The following is a 24,232-nucleotide window of genomic DNA, read 5'->3' as shown; positions in this document are numbered from 1 at the left end:
CTCACAAGGAAGGTGTAGTTATCCGAGATCTCCTACCCACTCATGAAACACACTGAAGTATTCTGACTTGGTAAGGACAGCCATAAGTCCTCAGAAATCACATAGCGCAGAAGTGATCACAAGAATGACACACACAATGTAGCACTAAGCTTTCTCCATTTTCTGATGACAGACCAGGTACTAACATGCCCCAAATTCCAACAGATTTGAGGATGAGACCACAGTGATCATTCCCTGTAGTCTTGACTTGGATATATCAGAGCAATTCTTTTGGTATTATAATCTATAATTTTTCAGTAGGGTCCAATAAAAGCTATGGAAAACATGTCTCAGAAAAACAACAGGCCCAGTCACTTCATGTAATGGGATTTGCAGCGTTAATGATGATTCTGTGAAACATTTTATATAACATGACCCATGCTCTCCAGCTAATAGAATCACAATGAACTTCAAACAGTTCACCAAACCCTTACATGTGCCTGGAGGGCAGAGCATAAAGTCAAAATGAAAATACTGTATTTGGGGTTGTATTTTTAATTTATGAAAACTTGCTCAAGGGAGTTCACACATACCACAGATACATTCTCAGCAAGCTGGATTTTCATGCCAGCTTATCACTGTTTCATACCGGGCCTGTCTCTCTAACTTCTGAGCCAGAACCAGGCCACCAGAGACCCTGAGAGGAAAGCCTCCAGATGCATCAAGCGCAGGAGACAGAGCTGCGCCTCCCTCCTCCCGTGTGTCTTTCCCGCAGAGCTTGAGAGGGGGCTCCACGCCCTGGGTGTCCATGGATGTTGGGTGCATGGTTCTGCTTCACAGAAAGGAAAGGGGACAAGTCTTGCTAATGGTTTTATTTGAATAAACTGGTTAAAATCTAACATGTATAATTTCAAAAACACAGAAGAGTACAATGAGCAGAAAATCTGTTCCGTGTTGTCTGAAACCTTAAAAAGAGAGAAGGTTGACTAGACTATCCCTTACTTTAAATGGGGATGTGTGATTTTGCAGACTGTAATGAACATTCTTTATGTCAAGAAAACAAGGTGAAAGAAGAAAAAATTATGAATGTGGAACCGAGGAATGCTCTAAATATGGGGGAAAGTACTGAGACCCAGCAGCAAGAGGGGGCAAAAATCCCAGCACTGAGAAAGCAGTGTCAGTTACAGAGAACCTCCGGGGACATGAAATTGTTTCAGTGGTTTCTGGGGCTGCACGGTCTACCGTAACAAACAGCTGACCAGGTTGTAATGCCTTCTACCTCAAAACTCAGAAGTACCCACGTGAGGGATGTTCCATAATATGACAGGCCTGGTTATATAATGGGTCAGTAAGCAAACAGACGTTACAAAAATTCCTGGACAGTGATATCTGCAGAAAAATGTGTCAGCTCAATGGATATTTACTCTGCATAGGGCAAGAAAAAAGAAAAAGCACATAACTTCTTTATGTTTTCCTTAACCTAGAAACACAAGAAAGGTTACTATATTAAATTCAAGCCATATTGTCTGTACTCACTGTCAGCAAAAAAATTTACAAATAGGACACTAACATTACACTTGGTGATAATGTCTTTTTAAAATTCAAATTTATTATGGCTTTAAGGAAATAACGTGGTTAGGCATGCAAGCTCTTTCTAAACTATAGTATTTTAAAAATTACTCCTTTCAAAGTACTGTTCAAAGTTGTATATACTTTAGTTTTCAATATAAAAAGATAATGAGATTAACAATTTATGATTTAATTACTCATGCAGAGTGAAGAGGAAAGGATGCTGAATCAAACTACCAAACCCAAAAATCTGGGTAACTGAGTTAAATATTTTAAAGCTGATTTGTGTGAGTGTGTATGTGTGTGTACATGTATCACAATTTTTAACTACTACATGAATATCCAAAACTGATCTGAAAGCTATTGTCCAAACTTCAAATTCTACAATTCCATCATTTCTTCACATTACAAACTAGATTTAAACACACCCAAGTGCAGAACCAGTATGACCATTTCTCTCTTTCTGTAGCAGTAATATCCGCTTCTGGATTGGCTAGATCTACAGCTAACAAACAAGTGGAATCTGGCTTCCTCCCAAAGCAACTATGATGAACGCCTATGAACGCTGCTTTGGACAGACGGGCCCCGAGGGGTTCACTCTGGAAATCAGAAACATCCGAGGTCATTCCCAAGCACTGCACCAGAGCTGACTTCAGAAAGGCCACTTGAAGACACAGCCACAGCTGCAGGCTTCACTCTGCTCACATCAGTGTTGCTCTAGTCCACCCCAGATCTGAATCAGGAAAAAATTGGGAAAGAACTTTCCAGGAAACGTTTTAAGACCCAACTCAAACCCAAGGTCTGGTTTTAGTCTTTGATGAAAAAGATGCCGGTCAAACATTTATTTTTCATTCCTGATTCTGTGAAAAGGCTTCTGAAGACCAACTTTATTTCTGTCCAACCTAGGCCCTCCCTGCTTGGAGCTCAGGGCTTTTTCACAAGATGTAATCACTTCGAGTCTGTTTTAAGGAGCTAATGAGCCTTGTTTTCTCTGGAAATGGTTCTTGTTCCCCCAGAACGTTTCCTCGATCCTCACAGCAGTCCTCTGAGATGGGCAGGGCAGGCAAACCCTCTCCACTTTACTGACGAGCTCACGAGCAGATGCCTTGCCCAGGGGCTCCCTGTGAGCAAAGCTGTGACCAGAGCTAAATGCTCAGGAGCAGAACTTCAATCTTTTTATGCAAAAGCATCAAAAAGGGGTCCGTCTGCTAACTTACTAACAAATCTGTCGATTTGAACCTAGGGATGATATAAATTCACACATCTGTATATCCCCCTTTGAGCTTGGCCACAGCATTAATCTGGACCAGGATCGAGAGTTCACTTGCAAATCACGGCTATAGATCTGCCCTTCATGTGTTGTCGACAGCCGAACACCTAGTTGGCCTTTGCTTGGAAACTATTTTTCTGGTGGCAAGAGAAGGGAACTGACAAATCCACAGCTGCTGTGAGAGTGACATGAGAGAAAGCTAACAGAATCACAAGCCCTGGGTGAGGGAAAAAACGAATTCCCTAGGCAGTCACAAGGAAATGTATATATTTGTATTACCTTTAAGATTTTAAGTCTAAGTAATCAAAGAGCCATGCCATTTACATTTCCCTATATGACACATTAAGTGTAAGGGACTCTACTATTTCAACTAAAACTGTGTGATCGAGGAGACTTACAATTATAATATACTTAATTCCTCCTTATGATTACTGCTTTAAATCTAGCAAAAGAGATTCGTCATCCTCTACTCTCACCTGGGGTTTAAAAGTAACTTTTAAAGGCTCGGGGGTGGAGACCTCCCCGCCTACCTGGGGAGGATGCCCAGTGGTGCTGGGCTCCCTGCGGTCTGCTTTGCTGAGAGTCTGGGTGTAGAGCTCACCGAGGGGACCCAGCGCCTCGCTCCCAGCCGCGATGTCCACACCCACCTCCCTGACCTCTTCCGGACCCTCAGCCGCTGGCTCTTTAGTTTTCCGAAGGCTACGAATCTTAAACGCTTCCCTGGAGGGCGCTGCATTTGAAATAGATTTCTTAAACCTTTCCCCTGACTGCTTCAGCCTCTCCCCTGACTGCCTTAACCTCTCCCCCGACTGCCTGAGCCTCTCTCTCCTCTCGGGGGTCACTATTCTAGTCCTAATTCTGTTCACCTTCTTATCAAAATTCTGCCGCGTCTTCTGCATGTTCTCTTTGGAAAAGGCCTTTCTGATATTATCAATGCGCTCCTTGCCTGACTTTCTAAGCCTGTCAGATCTGCTCTCTTCAACGGAATATTCTTCGTCCGATGACAGGTCAGCTGGGGGGTCGAAGACATCGTCCTCCTCCTCTGGACTCTCCATCAGGCTCCTGTCTTTAACAACAGACAGGGACGTCGGACACCGAACCTCCTCCTGCAGGAGAGAGAAAGCGAGCGAGTTAGCCACCGGCCCTCTGCCCTTCCAGCCACACCTTTTCAGTCTCCTCTGCCCTCTCCTTACATGTTGGTACTTCCTAATAGCAACCTCAGCCTTCAGATCCAGTTGTAAGTAAATGCACACGTATTTTACCTTCACCTCTCCCCTTCTTCTAAGATGAAGACACATTCCTAAATGACACATACTTCTCCACCTCCATGTAAGACAGGCACCTGCCACTTATGTCCAAAAACCAAAGCCCGGCCATCATCCTTTCCTGGACCTCTCAGCACAGCACCCTCCAGTTGCCACCCAGAGAGACACCTCAGAATCACTGTCCAAAATATTTCCTCTCCTCATCCCCTTTCCAACTGGTCACCAAGTGCTGCTGCTAACACTGCTTAATAACTAATGAGTCCTCTGTTTTCTCCTCCTTCCTCCTCGCCTCCACCATCTTAATTCAGGTCCACATCATCTCAGGCCAGAAGCTGTGCGACACCTGTACCTACAAACATCATCTAAGTATTTCCTGAGAAATATTTCTAAAACAGAGCTCTGATCACATCCTTTCTCTGCTTTAAAACATCTGGGAGCTCCCTGATACTTGAAGGAGAGAGTCCTAATTCTTCAGTACGATTAGAGGGCTCTTCTGTGTGAGCTGCACCTACTTTCCCACTCCTCCAGTCCACAGCACACAACCACTCTAAGTTCCTCAAACATACACACTCTTCCCCACGCCTTTGTGTAAGTCATTTCTGCTACCCTAAATACGTCACCTCTTTTCAGCTTTGTGAACAAAATCTTTCTCTAAGAGTCAATTCAAATATCCCTCAACCTCCCCAAGAGACCAATTCTGTCTCCAACTTATACTAAAATGACATGTAGATGCCTCTCCTTAAAACATCTATCCCGTGAATGAACGAATTGGAACTCTACTCATTTATATGTCTCCCTGAGGCCTTCACTACGTAGGTTCCACGAGAGCAGAGATGGATCCTACTTATGTTTTATGCCCGGCATCTATCCCAGTTTGCCTTGTACTTAAGTAGGTATGTGTAATAAATGGCCGTTGGAACAAAGAGGAAGCACATGCCTTCACTCAACAAATAGTTACTAAGCAGCTACCAAGCATCACTTAGTATTCTAGGAACTAAGAATCTCCTGTGAATGAAACAGTAAAAGAACTTATACTCTTGGAGAGACAAACAAGCTACTCATACTTATGTTGGATGGTGACACATGCTAAGGTGAAAACTAAAGCAGGGAAGGGGGACACAGAGTGACTGGTGAGTATGCTCGGAAAGGCCTCACCAATAAGGTGACATCCAAGCCTAGACCCAAAGGTAATGCATACACATGGAAGGAAAGGAGAAACAGCAAGGAGGGCAGTGTGGCTGGATCAGAGTGATCAAGGGGCAAGAGGAGGAGGAGAGAGGGCAAGGGAGGGCCAGTTCATGGAGGGCTCTGTCTCCAATGATAAGGACCGTGGCTCTTATTCAGAGTGTGATAGGAAGCTTTCTAAAAAGTTTCCAGGAAGATGGTGACATGATTTGATCCTTGTTGTAAAAGGATGACTCTTGAAACGAGGCTATAGAGAGCAAGACAAGAAGCAGGGAGAGCAGTTAGAGACCACTGAGCTCAGTCATGTGAGAGATAGTTCAGGATGTTGGCAGAGGTGGTGTTAAGCCATCTGATTCCAGATCCACTTGGAAGGTAGGAGCCAGCAGGATTTGCTGCTAGATTTAGATGTGGCGTGTTAGACAGGTCAAGGATGGATTCTCAAGTACATAGCCTGAGCAGCTGAAGGACAGATTTGCCATTAACTGAGATGAGGAAGAGAGCAGGGGGCAGAGACTGGAGGGGAAGGACGGGTTCCAAACATACTGACTTTGAGATGCCCACCGAATATCCACGCAGAGATGTGGAGTAGGCAGCTGAGTATGTAAGTCTGGAATTCAGGTGCGAGGTCTGGACTAGAGACATAAACTTAGGAGACATTAACATAAAGATGAAACTAAAAATCATGAGACCAGATTAAAGAGATCACAAAGAGACTGAGTGAATGGATCTACACTCCATTATTCAAAACTCCTGGGAGCCAAGGTTCATTTCAGAAAGAATACTTCATATTTGGGGGAAATAATATATTACATAACATTCCCAGTGAGATCTTGGGGAGAAACTTTTTTTGTGGCAAAAAAAAAAAAAAAAAAAAAAAAATTCACTCCAAGGTGGGATAAAGAGTATAAACAGCCTCATGCTACTTAAGGTGGAGTTTAACCATCAAATGAGCTCAGGTCAAGCTAGGTCTTCCTACCAAGTGAGTTATAAAAAAAAAGCTTATTTTTAGAAACTTTTCTACTTTGGTGTTATAGATAAATGGATTTTGGACCTGAAGATAAGAAGGAAGAGATGAGAAAGAATGAAAAAGGAGAAATATCAGCCAGTGAGGAAGGAGGAAATCCAAGAGAGAGTGGCACCCCCAGAAGCCAAGGGGAAAGAAGTTTCAAGAGAGGGAAGGACCAATCACGTCAAATGTGTCAAATGGGCACTGGTTTTGGGAATATGGGAGGCACTGGTAACCTTGAGAACCAGCCCAGAAACACAGCTGCTAAAGGAACCCAACTCACTATTTAGGGATTATTTTTAAAACTACACAGGAAAAACTTTAAAGATGATGAGATTTTTAAACTGAACCCATGAGTTAAAATTTCTAAAAGAAACTGTCCTTCTACTTGAGATCCAGATTCAATCTGTTCAACCAAAACAATTTACTATGTAAGAAATACATTTACACATATTCTAAAACCTATCAGCCTGATAGTCAAGAAGGTATCTCTGGAACCTTATTTCTTTGGATATTACTTACAATTAAATTCTTTGGCTACAGGACTGGGGAGTCCAGGAGCTATTGGGGGTGGGGGGAGAGCAGGGTGGATGTCTGCTAGCTCTCTGATGAATCAGAAGCAGCAACACTATTCCTCTCCTTTCCTGATACCTGCCGCGGGAGTAGCTTCAGCAGCACTGACGCATTCATATGGCCTGAGTAAGTATAATTAGAAAAGCAGCCGAGGAATAATTACTGTTTGGTGGGGAAAACCCTCACAATCCTGCTGGGAAGAAATCAGACATAGCTTCACTCAGGAATCACATACCTTCTTCAACTGCATAACCAACTCTACAAAATCAGGCTTAAAGAACAGAGGTAGAGTCAGGGAAAATACCTGTCACGTGAATCTATTTGTTGCAGCGCCTAGGAGCCAGAGATACCACGACTGGAGATGAATACACTGTAATAATAATTGAAGATTACAGGGCTGAATTATAATTGATTTCCAAATACAACTATTACTTATCTTTTCATGCAGAAGTCTAGGTAAAAAGATGATTTTTGTAACAAAATGAGTACTATGAGTCAGAGTCTAGTGGCCTTATTGAGTATCAAAATAATACAGGTAGGGGAATTTTGAATACATAGAAGTCTGGGACTTACTAGGAAATGGCCAAAATAGCTCATTTAGGAAGCACAGGTTCCACAGCATGTGGTTAGTAAGAAAAACTGTTAGAAGATACGATAAGCTTCCCAGCTTTCATGATGAGAAGGTCACCAAGGTGAGAGCATGTTCAAAGAGAAATTGTGATTGTATGATAAGGCAGATAGCTTTTTCAATGCCAGAGTCCCAGATAAGGGGAAAGCTCAGCTGTACACAACTGTGGGAGATAAAATACCAACAAAGACTGCCACCAAAGATATATCCAGGGAAAACTTTTTGAGGAAACACCCAAAAGGAAATTAAAGTATACTATAGCTGAATTACTCAGCTTCAAGTTAATTTTAGTAGAAGGTGCAATCTCAATATAGTCACTTAAACGTATTAGCTATGAGAATGAATTACAAGAATTTTAACCGCCAAGAAAAGCCACGTGAATGCTGTATGCAGCGTTCTAACATCTAATGAATCATCGAATCCATTGTTATTTGCCTTTATCTCTTCTTTACAAGCTCTCCCATTATAAGAGAGCAATGGCTAACCAGCAAAATGCGGCTTTCTCTGAACAACTTAATTTCACAGACTCTTTAATAGCATTATATCTTACAAGGAAAGAGAGCTGACAGAAACTAGTGCCTCTCTGTTGCTTTTTGATACCATCATTCATTCAAGTAACTGTAGGGGCTCAAAGAAAAGAAAAAATAGCAAGTTTCAGGGAATAAACAGGTGAATATAGAAACATTAACTTCAAAAGAAAGTTATGTCAAGAGACAAACAAGAGTCAATTAGAACTTTTCAGAGACTTCTTTGCTTTATCTAGCCTTGTAAATATTGATCGGTACCCAGTCTACTCTTCGCACAAGGGTTCTCAGGAGAAATGCTGGATGCCAAGAACGTTTCCTGCCATGCCTCAAGCAAGCAAAGGGTGAGATACCCATTACTGCTAATGCCCTTGGAAGAGTGAATTCAAAGATGGACACCGCATTCACCACTACCAAACCTAGATCCCCATTACATACACTGATACTGAGGTTGGCCTCTGAGAGTAAGATGACTGATTGTTCCCCAAAATTTTAAGTCCGGAGAAAGACTTCCAGGGATCTGGAAGGAGCAGGAAATGGTAAAGGCCTTCAGATAGCTTAGTCCAACCTGTCTATTTTTGAAATCTCCTCCCCATTCCTCCTCCTAAATAACCAACAGGCTTTTAAAAACAAAGTACCACTCTGCCATCCCAGTGTAACCTTACAGTCAATAGTGGGCGACAGAAACCTGACTAACGCGAAAAGAACGGCCCGGTGAGTTACAGCCCACATCCTGGCTATCTTACAAATACTGCCTACATAATCCAACTGTGTTCCTGTTTCATTTTGTTTTTATTCTTCTAGGTTTTTTTTTCCTCCTATGCATATGGACATCCATCCATTTAAAAAATACAGTGAGATAACACTGCATATATGCACATCCCTGCACACATTCCTGATTTTATGTTTACAACAAATTCTTTGACATGAAATTTGGGGCCAAAAGGCTTGTGAATATTTAAAGTTCTTAACACATACTACCAAAACTGCCCTCCAGAAATGTACCAATTAATACCCTAACCAGCAGAAATATGAAAGTGCTTGTTATTTCCTACTCTTAAACTCTGAGAGCGTGTGTTAATAACTGCAAACATTTAAATAGGTGAAGGTGGAATTTTGCTCATTGATTTTGTCTTCTGTGAACTGACTGATAATGACTTTCTGACTGTTCTACCATGAGAGGAAAATTCAACTTTTTTCCTTTTGATTTGTAAGAGGTTTTAAATATATTATAGATACTAGGCATTTGCGATGGATGTGTTCCTACTTCAAAAAATGAGTGTCAAGCGTAGAGCGAGACAGGACAGCTTAATGAAACTACAAAAACTATCATGTTAAATCAACTAAGTAAAAAGACATTGCAATCAAATAAAAGGAATACTTAGGTGACTCCTACATTTGTGTAACTGTAACAATAAGAAAAACAAGAACAACTGTCTGTTCATTAAGAAATAGATCATTTTTCGTATTATTGTGACTCAGTGTAGTATGCAAAAATTTCAATGGACAAATTATATTCTGAAAAGTTTACACTGTACTGTTTAGGGCTTTCCAGGTTCTTCATAATAAGGGGAAGAACCCCACGGTGGGGCTCTTGGTCTTCAGTTTCTTTTTTATGCAACAAAGAGGCGTTTTAAACTAGAGGCTTCTTAGATATCTTCTAGTTCTGAACTTCTCCGAGGCTATGAGAGGGCATAATGCTAACTTGGCTAATGTGCTGAAAGAGGCTTACCAATATTAAGTTTCAAAGGCAAGAAATAGATTCTGCTGTGCTCCACAGTTCAGATTACATGAAATGGTTGAGAAGCTCTAAACACCAACCTGATAGTACATTAGTTAACATGGAAACGGTTTTACCCTGACATTTCTGACGACACGGAACTCCACCACACGAATACACACAAATAGTTATGACGTGACACGGGAAACCGCTGATCAGACCTATTGGCAGTTAAAGGATGCAAAAGTTGCAGTAATCAAGCTGAACAGAGGCGCAAGCTTACCTGGAATATTACCACACGGAACTTGTTTTTCTTCATTATCTCCTCTTGCTTGGCTTCAACTTTTTTAACATGAGTTTGCTGCTTCTCCACCCGGGCCTTCACGTCTTTAATGTGAGCACTGACTTTTCGGGTCTTCTCAAACAACTTGTTAATGACATAGCCCGTGTTGCTGTGTGACTGTGAGAACTTCAGCAGGTCGATCTGGACGGACTTTATGGCATTTTCCATCTCCCTGTGTCTCTCTTCTATCCTCTTTTGGCTTGCCTGCACACTGTCCACGATGGCAGCTACTTTGTCCAGCACAGTCACAATGGTAAGAGCGGCGTCTTGGTCTTCATCTTCTGTGACACCCGACAGGCGATTCTGGTGGATCTTATCAGTATTTGAAGCAGACCCATTATGTTCCATTTTAGTTATTTCTCAGTGAAAGATGTCTTACCACAATCAATTCTGGCACTAAGAGCAAAAAGTTAGCTTGATAACAGGCAACTGGGTTGTTTAAAGGGTTGGAAACCCCACCCCTGGAGACTGGTCAAGTATTTGTAACTACAAATACCCAGACGTGACTGTTCTGCAATATGAACCCTTGCAAAGCACTGGGTGCTGTTCCAAACATGCTTACTGACTGACTAAGGGGCTCAAATAAGACTGTGGGGGTAGAAGAGGAAAGCTTTTAAAATAAAGTTCCCTAAAACCACCAATGTTACTAATATTGCGACAAGAAGCCAAATAACAAAAAAAGCAAATTCCAAACGCTGGGTGAAGCTTTTGCCTTTGGACAATTTCAAGCAGTATTGGTAAAAGCAAATGGGAATTTTGAACTGAAGCCTGCTTTTTCTATTAGTTTCACACATTAAATGTACTGATGTATCAATACCAAAGAATGCAGTAAATAAACACACCAAAGCAGAGGCCATATAGTGAAAACATTATATTATAACATGCTTTTCCAAACCAAATATTAAAATTAATATTTAATTTTGAACATATTTTTAAATTCTACATGCATACTTCTGAATATCTAAACTACATGTTAAACAGCTGAATACATTCTATTCACACTTTAGATCTTTAAACACCAACAATCTATTAATACAGCTATTACTACAGGACAAATTTGGATAGAGGTCTTAGATGATTTTTAAGCTCACTTGAAGAGCACCAATCATTAACAACTATTTTTGCATTTTATTCACAAACACTGATACAATTGGTTTATTTATGTTAAAACAAGTATTTTCTTTAAAAATGAGTGTGTATTAAAGTAGTTTAAATGACAGAATAGGCTTTATTCCAATCTGTTTGTTAAACAGACTATTTTCACAACAACTAAATCTACTTTTCAGTAATCTGTTCCATCATTGCTACCAGAAACTTTTTTTTAATTAATTCAGGATTTTTTTCCTCAAAGAGAGAAATGGTCAAATTCCAGTCCATACATCATAAATATTTTACATCTAACACACACAGCTTTACAGTTCATGCGATAGGCAGTGTCTAAAAAATCAGTTAATAAATCTCAAAAACATTTAAATGTCTAAACACAGTGTCTTCTAGATTTTATTTTGTAAGAAAAGTAATCTGTAAACATCTTTACCTTTAGTTCATGCTTGGTCATTTGCTGTGGTCATTGTGGAAGAAGTGGGTATGACTTTATAACCATTTGTGAAGTGGTCCGTCTTTGCAAAAATATTACATTCCATGGGTAAAGAACAAGTCTTAGAATTACCATGTGGTACAAATTTGTGAAATCGGTTTCTGTATTTAAAAACATAAAACAAAGACTACTAAACAGTCCAAAACTGTTGTAGCTGAATATTCTAAATACGAGCCAACAGCACTACACCAAAAATGTTCAAAAATAAGGCCTCTGAAATAAATATTTCCATTCTTTAAAAAAAGACATAATAAATGTACATCACATGGTCAGTGTACATATAAAATCATCAGTTTAAACCATTCTGGATGACGTATCTGAAGTAAAATGACCTAGGTTTTGCTTCTGTCGTCGTCCTCTATTGTTTTTAGGGCATTTTCTATTGAGGAAAAAAAAAAAGAAAAATGTTGTTTAGGAGATATATATATATATATATATCCAAAGTAATGCACACTTCACACACAACACAGGTGATCACATGACAGGTGAACAGATGCTATCTGATGACAGACCAGCATGTCAGACTGCCCTCTTCCCTACAAAGCTGGGAGGGGAGAGCGTTAGATATACAATATATCTAACAGGTATGAACACAAACAAAACTCACTCCCAGGGTCTCCCCTGCTGCATATGTACCCGAGAGAGATCCCCACCCTTCTGGTCTGGCAACTCCCAAGCCACAGTGACTGCTAACATGTAAACTTGTGACTGTGACGGCAGAAAGGATCCCGGACTATGTACTCTCCCTAGGCATGATGACCACCCCGAAATGACGAGGACAGCTTAGCCGAAGGAGACATCAGGAAGAAATGTGCTTATCAACCACAGATCTGAATACACAGGAAATGCCTAGTGATTTAGACAATGACTCAGAGAAGTCGTTCCACACCCTGCTTGGGCAAACCCTAGACCCCGGGACAGAACTGCCATGCTGGTGATCAGGGATATTCCTCCACTCTGCTCTCACTGTACCGCACACACTTCTCCAGGGTGGTATAAAGCTCACCGGGCCGCAACTGCTCTTGTACCTGCCCACTGGCATGCAAACATGCTAGCTCTCATAGGCACAAAAAGCATATTCTATGTGATGCGGAATAAAGGGACTGGGATGCATTCCAGTTAATTTTGAGTTAACTAACTCTGCCAGAAACTAGCTATACAGCCTCCTTTTCCTATAAGCAAAATATTAAGAGTTGGGCTAACTGCCAGCAAGGAGTGTATAATCTAATGGGAAGAAAGCCTTGAGACAGTAAGTACTCCTAAAGTCCCAGGTTTTTATTCAATTTCAAAGAGCACTACTTTTTCTTGACTTAAAAGCTTTGCTGGTAACACTTCCATTTACATACTGCTCTTCACAAATTTATCTTACTTATCCTCGTAAAAACATTTTGAGGTAGACAGTGCTGGAATCATCTCCATTTCATAAATGGGGACACTGGTTGAGAGGTCAAGCAACCCTCTTTAACTGTCACTAACTCACCATGACAGGGGACTAATTCCCATCCTGGGGCCATCGTTTTTCTCTTCTGTGTAATAAAGAGGGTTGGGATAGGATGATGTTCAACATGAAAGAAGATTCCAAACATCAAGTTTACTCATGCAGTCTTGATAAGTGGGTCAGTGGGAAGATTCCTGACATGCAACAGCCACCAGAGAAGAAGTGAACAGCTGTCCCATAATGGACTGTGTGGGAGAGGCACTCCTTAAAAATTCAGTGGAGCAAAGTCCAAGTACATAATTATAATATTCTAAATCTAAGGCAGCAAGACATTCTAGGGGAGAAAACAGTACAATAAAGAGGCCTCAGGGAGAGAGCTGTGATAAATTCAATGAGATGGCCCTTCAGTCATTAAGACGGTGGGCAACGAAGACACTATAATACAGTTAAAAGCAAACCTACTGAGATACCTACGTGTCTGTGAAGGCAGCAAATGGATTTGGGTATAAATTGGAGGGTACTAACTTGAAAACTACCTGCCAGGTAATTTTAATGTAGTAGTTGAGGATTACAGCACAGTGAGAATTGAAGCAGAGTGCTAGACATAAGGCTGGATAAGATTTGTAAAGGGCATCACTATCTCTGTGATCCTGGGTAAGGTACTTCCCACCCCAGGACTCCGGTATCCTCACTTCTCTAGAATGAAGGGGTTCAACTCAGAGTAACTTCCTGCTGACTCTAACATCCTTTGATCTTAAAGACACAGCACTATCACTGGGCCTCAAAATCTCCCCTTATTATCTTCTTTCTTTCTTTCACCTTCCAAATCAATTTTACTCCACTCCTGCTTTGCTCTAATTACATCCTAAATGATCTCTCCCAACCTCATTTTCTCTCCTCCAGTGAATTTTTCAGACGATACTTAGATTAACGCTCTGGAAAAACGGATCATACCAAACCCCTCCTCTGTTCAAAAAACCCTGAACTGCTACAAAATCAAGTTTGAACCTTGCTCCCAGGCAATGGTCACAATTGGCAAGTATACTTCCCAAGATGACTCAACATGGGCCCTCCTCTTGATGGTTCAGTGGAAAGAGGAGTGGTGCAGGAATCACCGAATCCAAACCCAGGCACTTTCACTTACTAGCCGGATGACCACAGGCAAATCGTGTAACCTCTGAGCCAATCTTAAACACCCACAGGCAGCTCTGCTGTTACATTTTTTTTTCCATCTTCTCTTTCTGCTGTCATTACTTTTTTATAACATTATGTCCCTCCTTTAATCTACTGCTCAGTTTTATACTCAGCAGTCTTGCCTAAGGGCAGATCATCTGTTCTATAGAATGAAGCTCACTGGCTTTAGCACCTAAATTTTATGAAAAATATCTGTTACTCAGAAAACATTTTTTCAATCATTTTTAGATTTATCATTTCAACTCCAGATGGCTGAGACCACTGAAGATCTGGCTTCCATCCAGACCTCAGAGAGAAGAGCCATAAATCCATGATGGCCTGCCAATATCTGCACTTGGTATGTTCCAATCCTCTGCCCAGAATAATGCAGAGGAGTACAGAGATATGTCCATAGGACTTCTGAACTAAACCTTCAGGGAGGTAGGTCAAGGCAAGCAAGAAGAAAAGACATCAGACTGGAGAGCATAAAGACAACGTGAACTTAATCTGCTTTGACTTCTCTAGGTCCAGGTCAGTTCTGACTTACACATTTCCACTCAACCTGGAAAACGCCCATTTCAGGCCAACTGCACTCTAAATGTACCCTTTAATTTTGAGTTTAGTTATGATATACTCTGATGGTTTTAGTTATGATAGAGAATTTTAAAGCTTATAACTTATTACTGTATTCCTGAAAATGAAGTAATGTTAAAGACAACAATATAAGAAAAGTAGTTTTCTTTAACCTCTGATTTCTTTCTTTCTTATTGTATTTACTGATGGATAAAGTATATTCTTAGGGCATAAAACTCAATCTGCAAGACTTAAGTTTCTGCACAGTTCTTCTGTGTATGGGCAGACTGTTCTGCTGCCACCATTGTCCCTGAATGTCCCAGAACTGCCACACAGTTCTAAGACCTCGAAATTCTCACGCTCCTTCTGCCTGCAGCTCAGATCTACCAGTAACCCTGGCAATGAGCTCTTGACCAAATTCTAAAGCAGCAAGACAGGGAGAGGTCAGACCCACATGGAAACCTTAGTGAACCTATCCTAGGATTTCTTCCTGATTGACTGGCAGACGTGAAGTCCTGTCATTTTAAGTGCTTCAAGGTTCCTTGATTTAACAGCCACCCACCTCTACGTGAGAGCTGGTGTTCCTTAGGTCGTTACCCACCTTGTTATGCACATGACAATGGCTACTATAATGGCAATCTGCACGGCTCCAATAATTGCTGCGATGAGAACATGAGTGAGCTTTTGCCTACTTGGCACCACGTAGAGAATACTAAAGTCCGTCTTTTCACAGTGCTGTCCAGTATAACCAGATTCACACCTGAAAAGGGAAAAAAGAAAGGGATTCCTATGAGAATTACAGATTCCAATAATTCCAGGTTTTAAAATTAAAACATACAGAAGAATGATACACTTAAGTAATGGCAAATCAGGCACTCTCCCACTATCCAAAAAAAAAAAAATTGCCATTATTGTATTTCCTTACAGCCTTGTCGGTATGTCTATTTTACACGGTGCTTCTCTCACCCTCACCGCTTTCATCACTATAGCACATCTCAAAGCTGCCAAGCAGCCTTTATTACTGCCATTTGAAAACAGATACATAATATTCCACTGAGTGGCTAGAATACAGCTACCTTATCTGTTCTTTACTCTAAAACATACCAGTTATTTTCATGCATCACAATCATGAATTAGGTGTGGTGGATATTATGATGAATGTGCGCTTTTCTATACTTACCGTTATTCCTTGGGTTAGATACTTAGAAATGGGAGTACTGAATGAACAGATATAACATTCACAGTTCTCTGAACGTAACACCAAATTACATTCAAGACACTTTTCAGTGTGTAAAACACAATCATTCAAGATGCAGGGAGAGATGAAAATAAGTTATTAATGACAGAAACAGAGCCAAGCAGTCAAGTAGGTGCTAATCTTGGAAATTATCTGAATTCCAATTAAAAGTAAATAAAAAGGCAACAACATCAGCTGATGATAATAATGTGACAGGGGTAAACATTTAACAGAAAATTCACATTTTTCAGTTGGCAGAAGTGAAATGTGTAAATTAGCCAGCCTTCAGTTAGAACTGATTAATAAAACATCTGAAGAGAATATTTATTAATGTCCCATATTTCATTACAAAAAATAATTTTTAATAAAGTACACATAACAACAAAGAAACCTAGAAGCAGGGAAACAGGGGGCAGCCAGGGGAGATGTGAGCCCCCCCATCCCATCTCTGAGGTTCCTAGCTACCTGCCAGAAGGTTTCACACTGGGTTCTAAGATTCTAAGCAGACAGAAAAAAAAAAATAGTAAGGTAGATATACAGATCACAGAACACAACTGAGAGCCCAGAAATACACCCATACATCTATGATTGACTGATTTTGGACAAGGGTGCTAAGACAATCTGATGGGAAAAGAAGAGTCTCTTCAACAACTGGACATCCACATACAAAAAATGAAGTTGGGCCTCTTCCTCACAACATAGACAAAAATTAACTCAAATGGATCAGAGATCTGAATGTAAAACTTTGGGGAAAATAAAGAAAGTAAACATTCATGACCTTAAATGAGGCTATGATTTCTTGATATGACATTAAAAGCACAAGCAACAACAACAACAAAAAAGTTAAATTGGGCTAAATCAAAATTAAATCTTCCATACATAAGGACACTATCAAGAAAGTGAAAGGATAACCCCAGATAATTTTTGCAAATTATGTATCCGATAAGAGACATGTACCTAGAATATATAAAAAAAAATCTATTACAACTCATTAATAAAAAGAAAAAAAATTACAAAATGAGCAAGAGATATGAGCAGACACTTTTCCAAACATGATAAGATAAATGATGAATAAGTAGTAACGTCACTAGTCATCATAGAAACGCTGATATCAAAACCATAGTAAGATACTTCATACCCACTAGTTTGGCTAGAATCAGAGTCAGATAGTAACAAGTGTTGGCAAGGATACTGTACAGAATACAAAATGATGCAGCCACTTTTGAAAACAATCTGTTAGTTTCTCAAAAAGTTAAACATAGAATTAGCATTTGGCCCAGCAATTCCACTCCTAGGCATTTACCTAAGTGAAATTAAAACAAAAGTCCACACAAAAACTTGCATACAATTATTCAGGGCAGCATAATGCATAATAGCCAAAAAGTGGAAATAATCCAAACACTCATCAACTTAAGTGGATTTAAAAAAGTGGTATTACCCATCCAATGAAATATTATTCAGCCACAAAAAGGAACAAAATACCAATACATGCCACAACATGGATAAACCTTGGAAATATTATGCAAAGTGAAAGAAGACAGACACAGAAGACCACATATTACATGAATCCACTTAAATGAAATGTCCAGAATAGATAAATCTGCAGAGATCAAACAGACTGGCAGTTGTCTAAGGCTGAGGAGGATGGAGAGATCTGGGAGTAATACCTAAAGGGGCCAGAGTTTCTTCCTGGGGTGATGAAATGTTGTAACATTGACTGTGGTGACTGCACAACTCTCTGACTACACTAAAAACCACTGCATGAAAGAAAGAAAAGGAAAGGGAATGGGAAGGGAAGGAAAGGAAAAGAGATAAGATCACTGATACAAAACACAATCTCCACAAAATAAAGTCGAACCAGTTGTTTAAAAAGAATCACAGTTACTGGACAGCTACACGTAAAAGAATGAGATTAGAACATTTCCTCATACCATATGCAAAAATAAACTTGAAATGGATTAAGCCTAAATATAAGACCTGAAACCATATAACTCCTTGAAGAGAACATAGGCAGAACACACTTTGACATAAAACAGCAATATTTTTTTGGATCTGTCTCCTAAGGTAAAAGAAATAAAAGCAAAAATAAACAAATGATTGACCTAGTTAAACTTAAAAGCTTTTATACAGCAAAGGAAACTATTGACAATATGAAAAGACAGCCTACTGAATGGGAGAAAATATTTGCAAATGATGTGACCGATAAGAAGTTAACATCCAAAATATAAAAAACAGCTCATACACCTCAGTATCAAAAAAAAAAAAATTCAAAAGATAAAAATAGGCAAAAGACCTGAATAGATATTTTTCCAAAGAAGACACAGAGATGGCTAACAGGCACATAAAAAGATGCTCAATATCGCTATTTATAGCAAAATGCAAATCCAAACAATGAGATATCATCTCACACCTGTCAGAATAGTTATCAAAAAGTCTACAAAAAACAAACGTTGGTGATGATGTGGAGAAAAGGGAACCCTTGTACACTGTTGGTGGGAATGTAATTTGGTGCAGTCATTATGGAAAATGGTATGGAGGTTCCTCAAAAAACCAAAAATAGCACTACCATCTGATCCAGCAATCCTACTTCTGGGTATATATATATGGAAAAAAATGAAACAGTAATTTGAAAAGATACATGCACCCCAATGTTCACAGCAGCACTATTTATAATAGCCAAGATATGGAAGCAATCCAGATGTCCACCAACAGACAAATGTATAGAGAATATGTGGTATATACACATACAATGGAATATTCCTCAGCCATAAAAAAGAATGAAATTCTGCCATTTGCAGCTACATGGATGGACACAGAGAATATTATGCTTAGTGAAGTAAGTCAGAGAAAGACAAATACTGTATGTTATTTATATGTGAAATCTAAAAAAAATAAAACTAGTGAATATAACAAAAAAAAAGACTTAGATACAAAAAATAGACTAGTGGATACCAGTGGGGAGAGAGAAGGGAGGGACAAATTAGGAGTAGGGGATTAAGAGACAGAGACTACTATATATAAAGTAGGTAAGTAACAAGGGTATATTGTACAGCACAGGGAATTATTTTGTAATAACTTTTAATGGAGCATAATCTATAAAAAAAAAATACCGAATCATTATGCTATATAACTGAAACTTACATAATAGTGTAAATCAATTAGACTCCAGTCAAAACAAAAAAAAGAATCATGGTTACTACAGTTACTAAGTTTAAGGGAACTGTATCTCACTGGCCCTCATTTAAACAGCACACCTTCTGATACAGAGATCATCCTCAACAATACAGCTGCAATAAATTCAATAATATAATGAAGTCTCATAGGATTTTGAAAATCATCTCTTTCATGGGAGGCTAATGGCCAAAAGGCACAGCTCAGTGAAATAGAAACAGTTCCACAGGGAGCTGTAACAATGTCCTAGATACGCAGTTCTCTGATGGTACAGCTTAATCCAAAAGATTAAAAACCAGAGTATCAAAAAGAATGTATAGGCCATATATCATTCAGGCAATCCTCCCTGGACATTATTTTCTACACCCGACTTTTGGGTTATACTCTCCAAATACCCGGAGTATTAACTTCTCAGTTAGCGCTACTTCTGTTACTGATTAAAGGCGGTCTAGGCATTTGCTCCTCTAGTGTCTAATTCTTTCACCCCGACACCCTCCATAATAATCTCATTCACTCTCAAGGCCTCATGTGCTGATTCACTCACTCATCCATTTAGCGCGTCTACTGAGCAACTGACATGTGCCAATTCCTGCATTGGGCATTTGGAATACATCAGTGAACAAAAAGATCTCTGGCCTGCTTACCCTCTAGTCAGAGAGGGAGGTTCAGTAAACACAATAAGCAAATTAAATGGTTATGTTAGAATGTGATATGTGCTACAAAAAGAGAAGAGAGGGAATTAAGGGATATTATGAGTGCCAAGGGTGGGTCAAGGAGGGAGGGCTGCAACTTTAAGTAAGGTGGTCAAGGTGGGCTTCAGTAGGGTGACATGTGAGAAAAGATGTGAAGGTCAGGGAGTTTGCCATGTGGACAAGTGGGAGGAGAGCATAACAGGCAAAGGAAGGGTCAGTGCAAAGGCCCTGAGGTGGAAACACAAGTGCATGGCCTGTTCAAGGAACAGAAAGTGTAGCTGCAGTGCAGAAGCCAAAGGGAAGCAGGGGACCAAGACAGAGAGGTGAAGGGGTCCCACTGTGTTGGGCTCCTGCACTCAGCCAGATGGAGGAGTCGCTGGAAGGGCTTTAGCACAGGAAGGACGTGAACTGACTTCCATGTTAAAAGTCTCACTCTGGCTGCTATGTGAATACGGACTGTAGGATACAATCAGGAAGGCTACTGCAGTAAAGCCAGGGAGAAAAAATGGTGGCCTTGACTGGGAGTAGCAGTGAGAATGGTGAGAATCAAATTCTGGATATATTCTGAAAGAGAGCTAACAGGATTCCTCAACTGACTAACTATGGACTATGAGAGAGGGAGAGAGGTCAAAGAGTTATCAGAGGTGTTTTGTCTGAACAAATGCAAAGATGGAGTTGGCATCAACAGAGATGCAGAAGTTAGAGGTGGAACAGGTTTAGGGGAGGGGAGGCAGCTTAGGACATCAGCTCAGGCCCTGCTGAGCTTGAGGTGTCACGTGAAAACGGCAAGGAGGGAGAGGGACCTAGAGTTCCACGCTGCAGAGGGAGGTCTGGGAGTCATCAGCATAGGTCATGTGGAGCCCCAAGGCTGGACAGAACCACTAAGGAAAAGGACCAGGACTGGACCCTGGTGGCATGCCGACCCTGAGAGATCATGAAGCAAAAGAGGATCCAGGCAAGAAGACTGAAGGAATGGCCAGTGACGTAGGAGAAGATTGAGAGAGTGTAACCCCTGAAGCCAGGTGAAGAATGCCTATCACACAGGTCAGAGGCTACTGATTGTTCACAAGTAGTTTAAGCCTAAGAACTGACTAATGGATTGAGCAACAAGAACAGTCTCAGTGAGGTGCTGGGGGCAAAAGCTTATTGGGGTGGATACATGAGAGATGGGAAGTGAGAGACTGGAGACAGACTGCAGAACTGTTTCCAGTTCTTCTACAAAGAAAAGGAAAGAAATGGGACAGCAGCTGGTACAAGTGAGAATGAGACACATATCTTGTTTCAATATAAAAGAAATAAAAATACACATATACAAAGATACATGATTTGGAGAAAGGGTGAGAATTGCTGGAATTGGTAGTAAAAGGTCTGTGGATGTTCTCTTCATAGCACTTCAATTTCCTGTGACCCTGGAAACAAGGTCATCAGCTGAGAGGAGCTCCTGACAGTCTGAACAGAGGAGGGGACGATATAATGCAGTCACCTCGGAGAGGAGGAAGAATGGACCACAGGTATAGAATGACTGCCTGGCAGCATGGAGGGCCCACCGAGTAAAGGGCAGAGAGACCAGTTAACCTGTTGGTGTGCTTTTCAACACAGCCTGTTCAGCTGGACAGGTGAAGGCATGCAGCAGGCGGGAAGCTGCAATGAACCAGGATTCTAGTTTTGTCAGGTGAGTATGATGAAGCAAGAAAGGGACTACAAGGATTGTCCATGGAATTTCAGGTGGGTAAGGAGGTGAAGGGGATGTGCAGGGTGAGGGACACTGAAAAGGGGGATGAGAGGATGAATAAACTGGAGGCCTAGTGGGATGGAAGGACTGCTGGGTAGAAATGAGAAAGGATATGCTAGAGATGGAGTGATTCCCAAACATATGTCTTCAACGTGCTTGTCTCATGAGCTCTACAACCGCAGATACCCAGAAGCGTGCTAGACATCCATAAGCGGGTATCCGGCAGGCACCTGAGACCAGCAGGACTGAGCTCAATACACCGCATCCCCCAAACCTCCCGCCTCCTCCCCTTTCCTTTCCCCACTCATCTGTGCCTCAGCCAGAAACCTGGGACACTCTCTTGCCTCTTCCTTCCCACAACCCTCCACTAGCTCCCACATTCCCATCCTCATACCCAACTGGTCCACAAAACCTATGGGTTCAACCACCTCATTTTCCCTCTGCAATACATCTACTTATCTCATCTCAGTTCCACTACAGCTCCTTTACTTAGTTCAGGCTCCCAAGCCTCACTAATATACAGTTTCCGAACGTTCACTCTTCTAACCCATTTTCCACCAAGCCACCAGGGTGGCTTTCAGATCTGATCGTGTCTTTCTTATTTAAATCCTTAGATGGCTTCTCACTGCCTTTAAAATGAAGGTCAGCATCCTGGGATGTCACAGATGTTCCTGTAAGACCTGCCCCTCCTCCCACAATGTCCCCCATGGCCCAGTTCAGGTTGAAGTGCCTTGTATGACGTCCTGAATCATCTCATCTATATCTATGTATGATAGCATTTCTCTTATTATATTTTAATTGTTTATTACTTATTAGTTGCTGCCACCAGATTGTATGTTATTTAGAAGGCTGGATGCCTGTCATATTTGAATTTGAGACCCCCACTGCCAAGAAGGACAATAAATTAAAAAACTACATTAATGGTGTGATAATGCTAGAAGATTTTAACCTAATAATAAGATTGAAGCTGAAGGGTGTTCATCCCTGCCTGTTTACTGCTACCCAAAGACATATACCTATAGTGGAAGTGCTTGTGATGCAATGGCCTGGTTTCTGTAGACACTGTAAATGCTTAGACAAAACAAAAAATCAGCTGCTTTTTAGAGTTAGAAATATGCAGAAAAGAGATTCTTTAGCATTTAAGAAACATTTCTGGTCTGGCAAAGAGGGAAAAGTTGGCCATCACTACATGTCATTCAAAAAAATAATTACTAGCGAAAAAAATGTGACAATGAATATATATATGTTCATGTATAACTGAAAAATTGTGCTCTACACTGGAATTTGACACAACGTTGTAAAATGGCTATAACTCAATAAAAAAAAGTTAAAAAAAATAATTACTAAATTGACACAACATTGTATGCGTCAATGAAAAAAAGAACAAAAATTTACTGAGTAGCTATGGGAGAGGTCCTATGCTAGACACTGAGTGGACAGTGGTTAGCAAAGCAGGGTCCCTAACCTAATGGTGCATATAGTTTAATAATATCAATTGCTATTTATTAAAATATATATTGTGTCCCAGGCATTGTGCTAAGCACTTCGCATATATTATCTCACTTAATTTTTACAACACTTAAGAGATAGAACCATTAGTATTATTATTTTAGAAATAAGGAAAATGAGGCTTAGAAATTTTAAGTAACTTCCAAAGGGCACAGCCAAAATAACTGGCCAATCTGGTATACCTGATTCCAAAGCCTTTAACTACTAAACCACTGATCTTCCTACTGTCAATAAGTAAATACTATTAAGTGATGTGATGTCACTTCATTATCAGGGTATCACCCTCTCTCATCCCTCACTATTACGCATCTTAAAAGATGCCCTGTCCTAAGAAGACAACACAATCTGAACTTCTATCAAGCTATGTATGCCACTGTCAGAAAGTGTGAGGAATCCACTGTATGGTTCTATTTTAAGACTGGCCTGCTCTCCCTTGACGGCTGCATTTTTTTAATGTTCAGGAAAAGGCGGGGGTTGGGGGAGGAGCTGGCTGGCATTAGCTCTTGGAAAGACAAGGAAAACTTTCAATCAGGAAAAAGCTGAAAGCTTAACAAGGAATTATTAATAACCATTAAAACAGTTTATCATGTTTTGTTTTTTAAGCAGGAGGAAAGGAGAGGGGAAAAAAAGAGTCAGGAGAATGAAGCTGAAGGAATAGAGGGACCAGAAGATCTGATTTCAAACAGCTTTCTTTTACCTCTTAGAGAGAAAGATTCATGGGCTTCTAGGCTGACAGAATAAAACTATAATATTTCTCCATGTTTTCATGTTTTGACTAAGAAAGGAAAAAAAAAATTCTGGCCCAACTACAGGGAGCAGGAGTGAGCAGACAGTTCCCTGTCCATGGAAACATAACCTGGCCAATGAGACCAACCTGAGGTGGAGGACGAGCTTCCAGCAGCAGTGGAAAGAAGTGTTATCAGTACAAACAAGGAACAGCAAAAAGCACTAAGATCGTGAAGTTGAGCATCCGGAAATCTGAGATCTAGCTTTGTCTCAGCTCTGTTTCTAACTTGCTGCTGACCTTGAACAAGCCACATAACCTCTC

General features: G+C 40.5%; 2 protein-coding genes and 1 long non-coding RNA gene across 4 annotated transcripts in view; 1 reads left to right on the top strand and 2 right to left on the bottom strand.

Annotated features, from left to right (window-relative positions):
* Nucleotides 1–836: 836 nt before the first annotated feature.
* CAVIN4 (caveolae associated protein 4) lies at nt 837–11,739 on the bottom strand. Its single transcript, XM_010952950.3, has 3 exons — nt 11,600–11,739; nt 10,003–10,458; nt 837–3,924 (listed from the first exon to the last, which is right to left on the bottom strand). Exons 2-3 carry the CDS (start codon nt 10,408–10,410, stop codon nt 3,247–3,249), a joined length of 1,086 nt encoding a protein of 361 aa, XP_010951252.1. The 5' UTR covers nt 10,411–10,458; nt 11,600–11,739; the 3' UTR covers nt 837–3,246.
* LOC123616280 (uncharacterized) lies at nt 8,623–23,103 on the top strand. Of its 2 annotated transcripts, none has more exons than XR_012506467.1 (4): nt 8,623–8,713; nt 14,520–14,801; nt 21,333–21,615; nt 22,290–23,103. It is a non-coding gene; the product is annotated as an uncharacterized LOC123616280 (long non-coding RNA). The 2 variants fall into 2 exon arrangements; XR_006724250.2 differs by having other exon boundaries at nt 8,627–8,713; nt 14,520–14,628; nt 22,290–23,102.
* Nucleotides 10,919–24,232, bottom strand: part of TMEFF1 (transmembrane protein with EGF like and two follistatin like domains 1) — a 71,738-nt gene continuing 58,424 nt past the window's right edge. The window contains exons 9-10 of the mRNA XM_074361910.1: nt 15,445–15,603; nt 10,919–12,038 (exon numbers count right to left, since the gene is read on the bottom strand). Coding sequence (XP_074218011.1) covers nt 11,954–12,038; nt 15,445–15,603 — 244 coding nt within the window. The 3' untranslated portion in view covers nt 10,919–11,953. The remainder of the gene's footprint in view (nt 12,039–15,444; nt 15,604–24,232) is intronic.

The sequence above is a fragment of the Camelus bactrianus genome, chromosome 4 (assembly GCF_048773025.1).
Source record: "Camelus bactrianus isolate YW-2024 breed Bactrian camel chromosome 4, ASM4877302v1, whole genome shotgun sequence".
In the NCBI taxonomy this organism is placed as follows: domain Eukaryota; kingdom Metazoa; phylum Chordata; class Mammalia; order Artiodactyla; family Camelidae; genus Camelus; species Camelus bactrianus.
The sequence above is the reverse complement of the archived record's forward strand: the minus strand, read 5'-3'. Positions and strand labels throughout refer to the sequence as shown.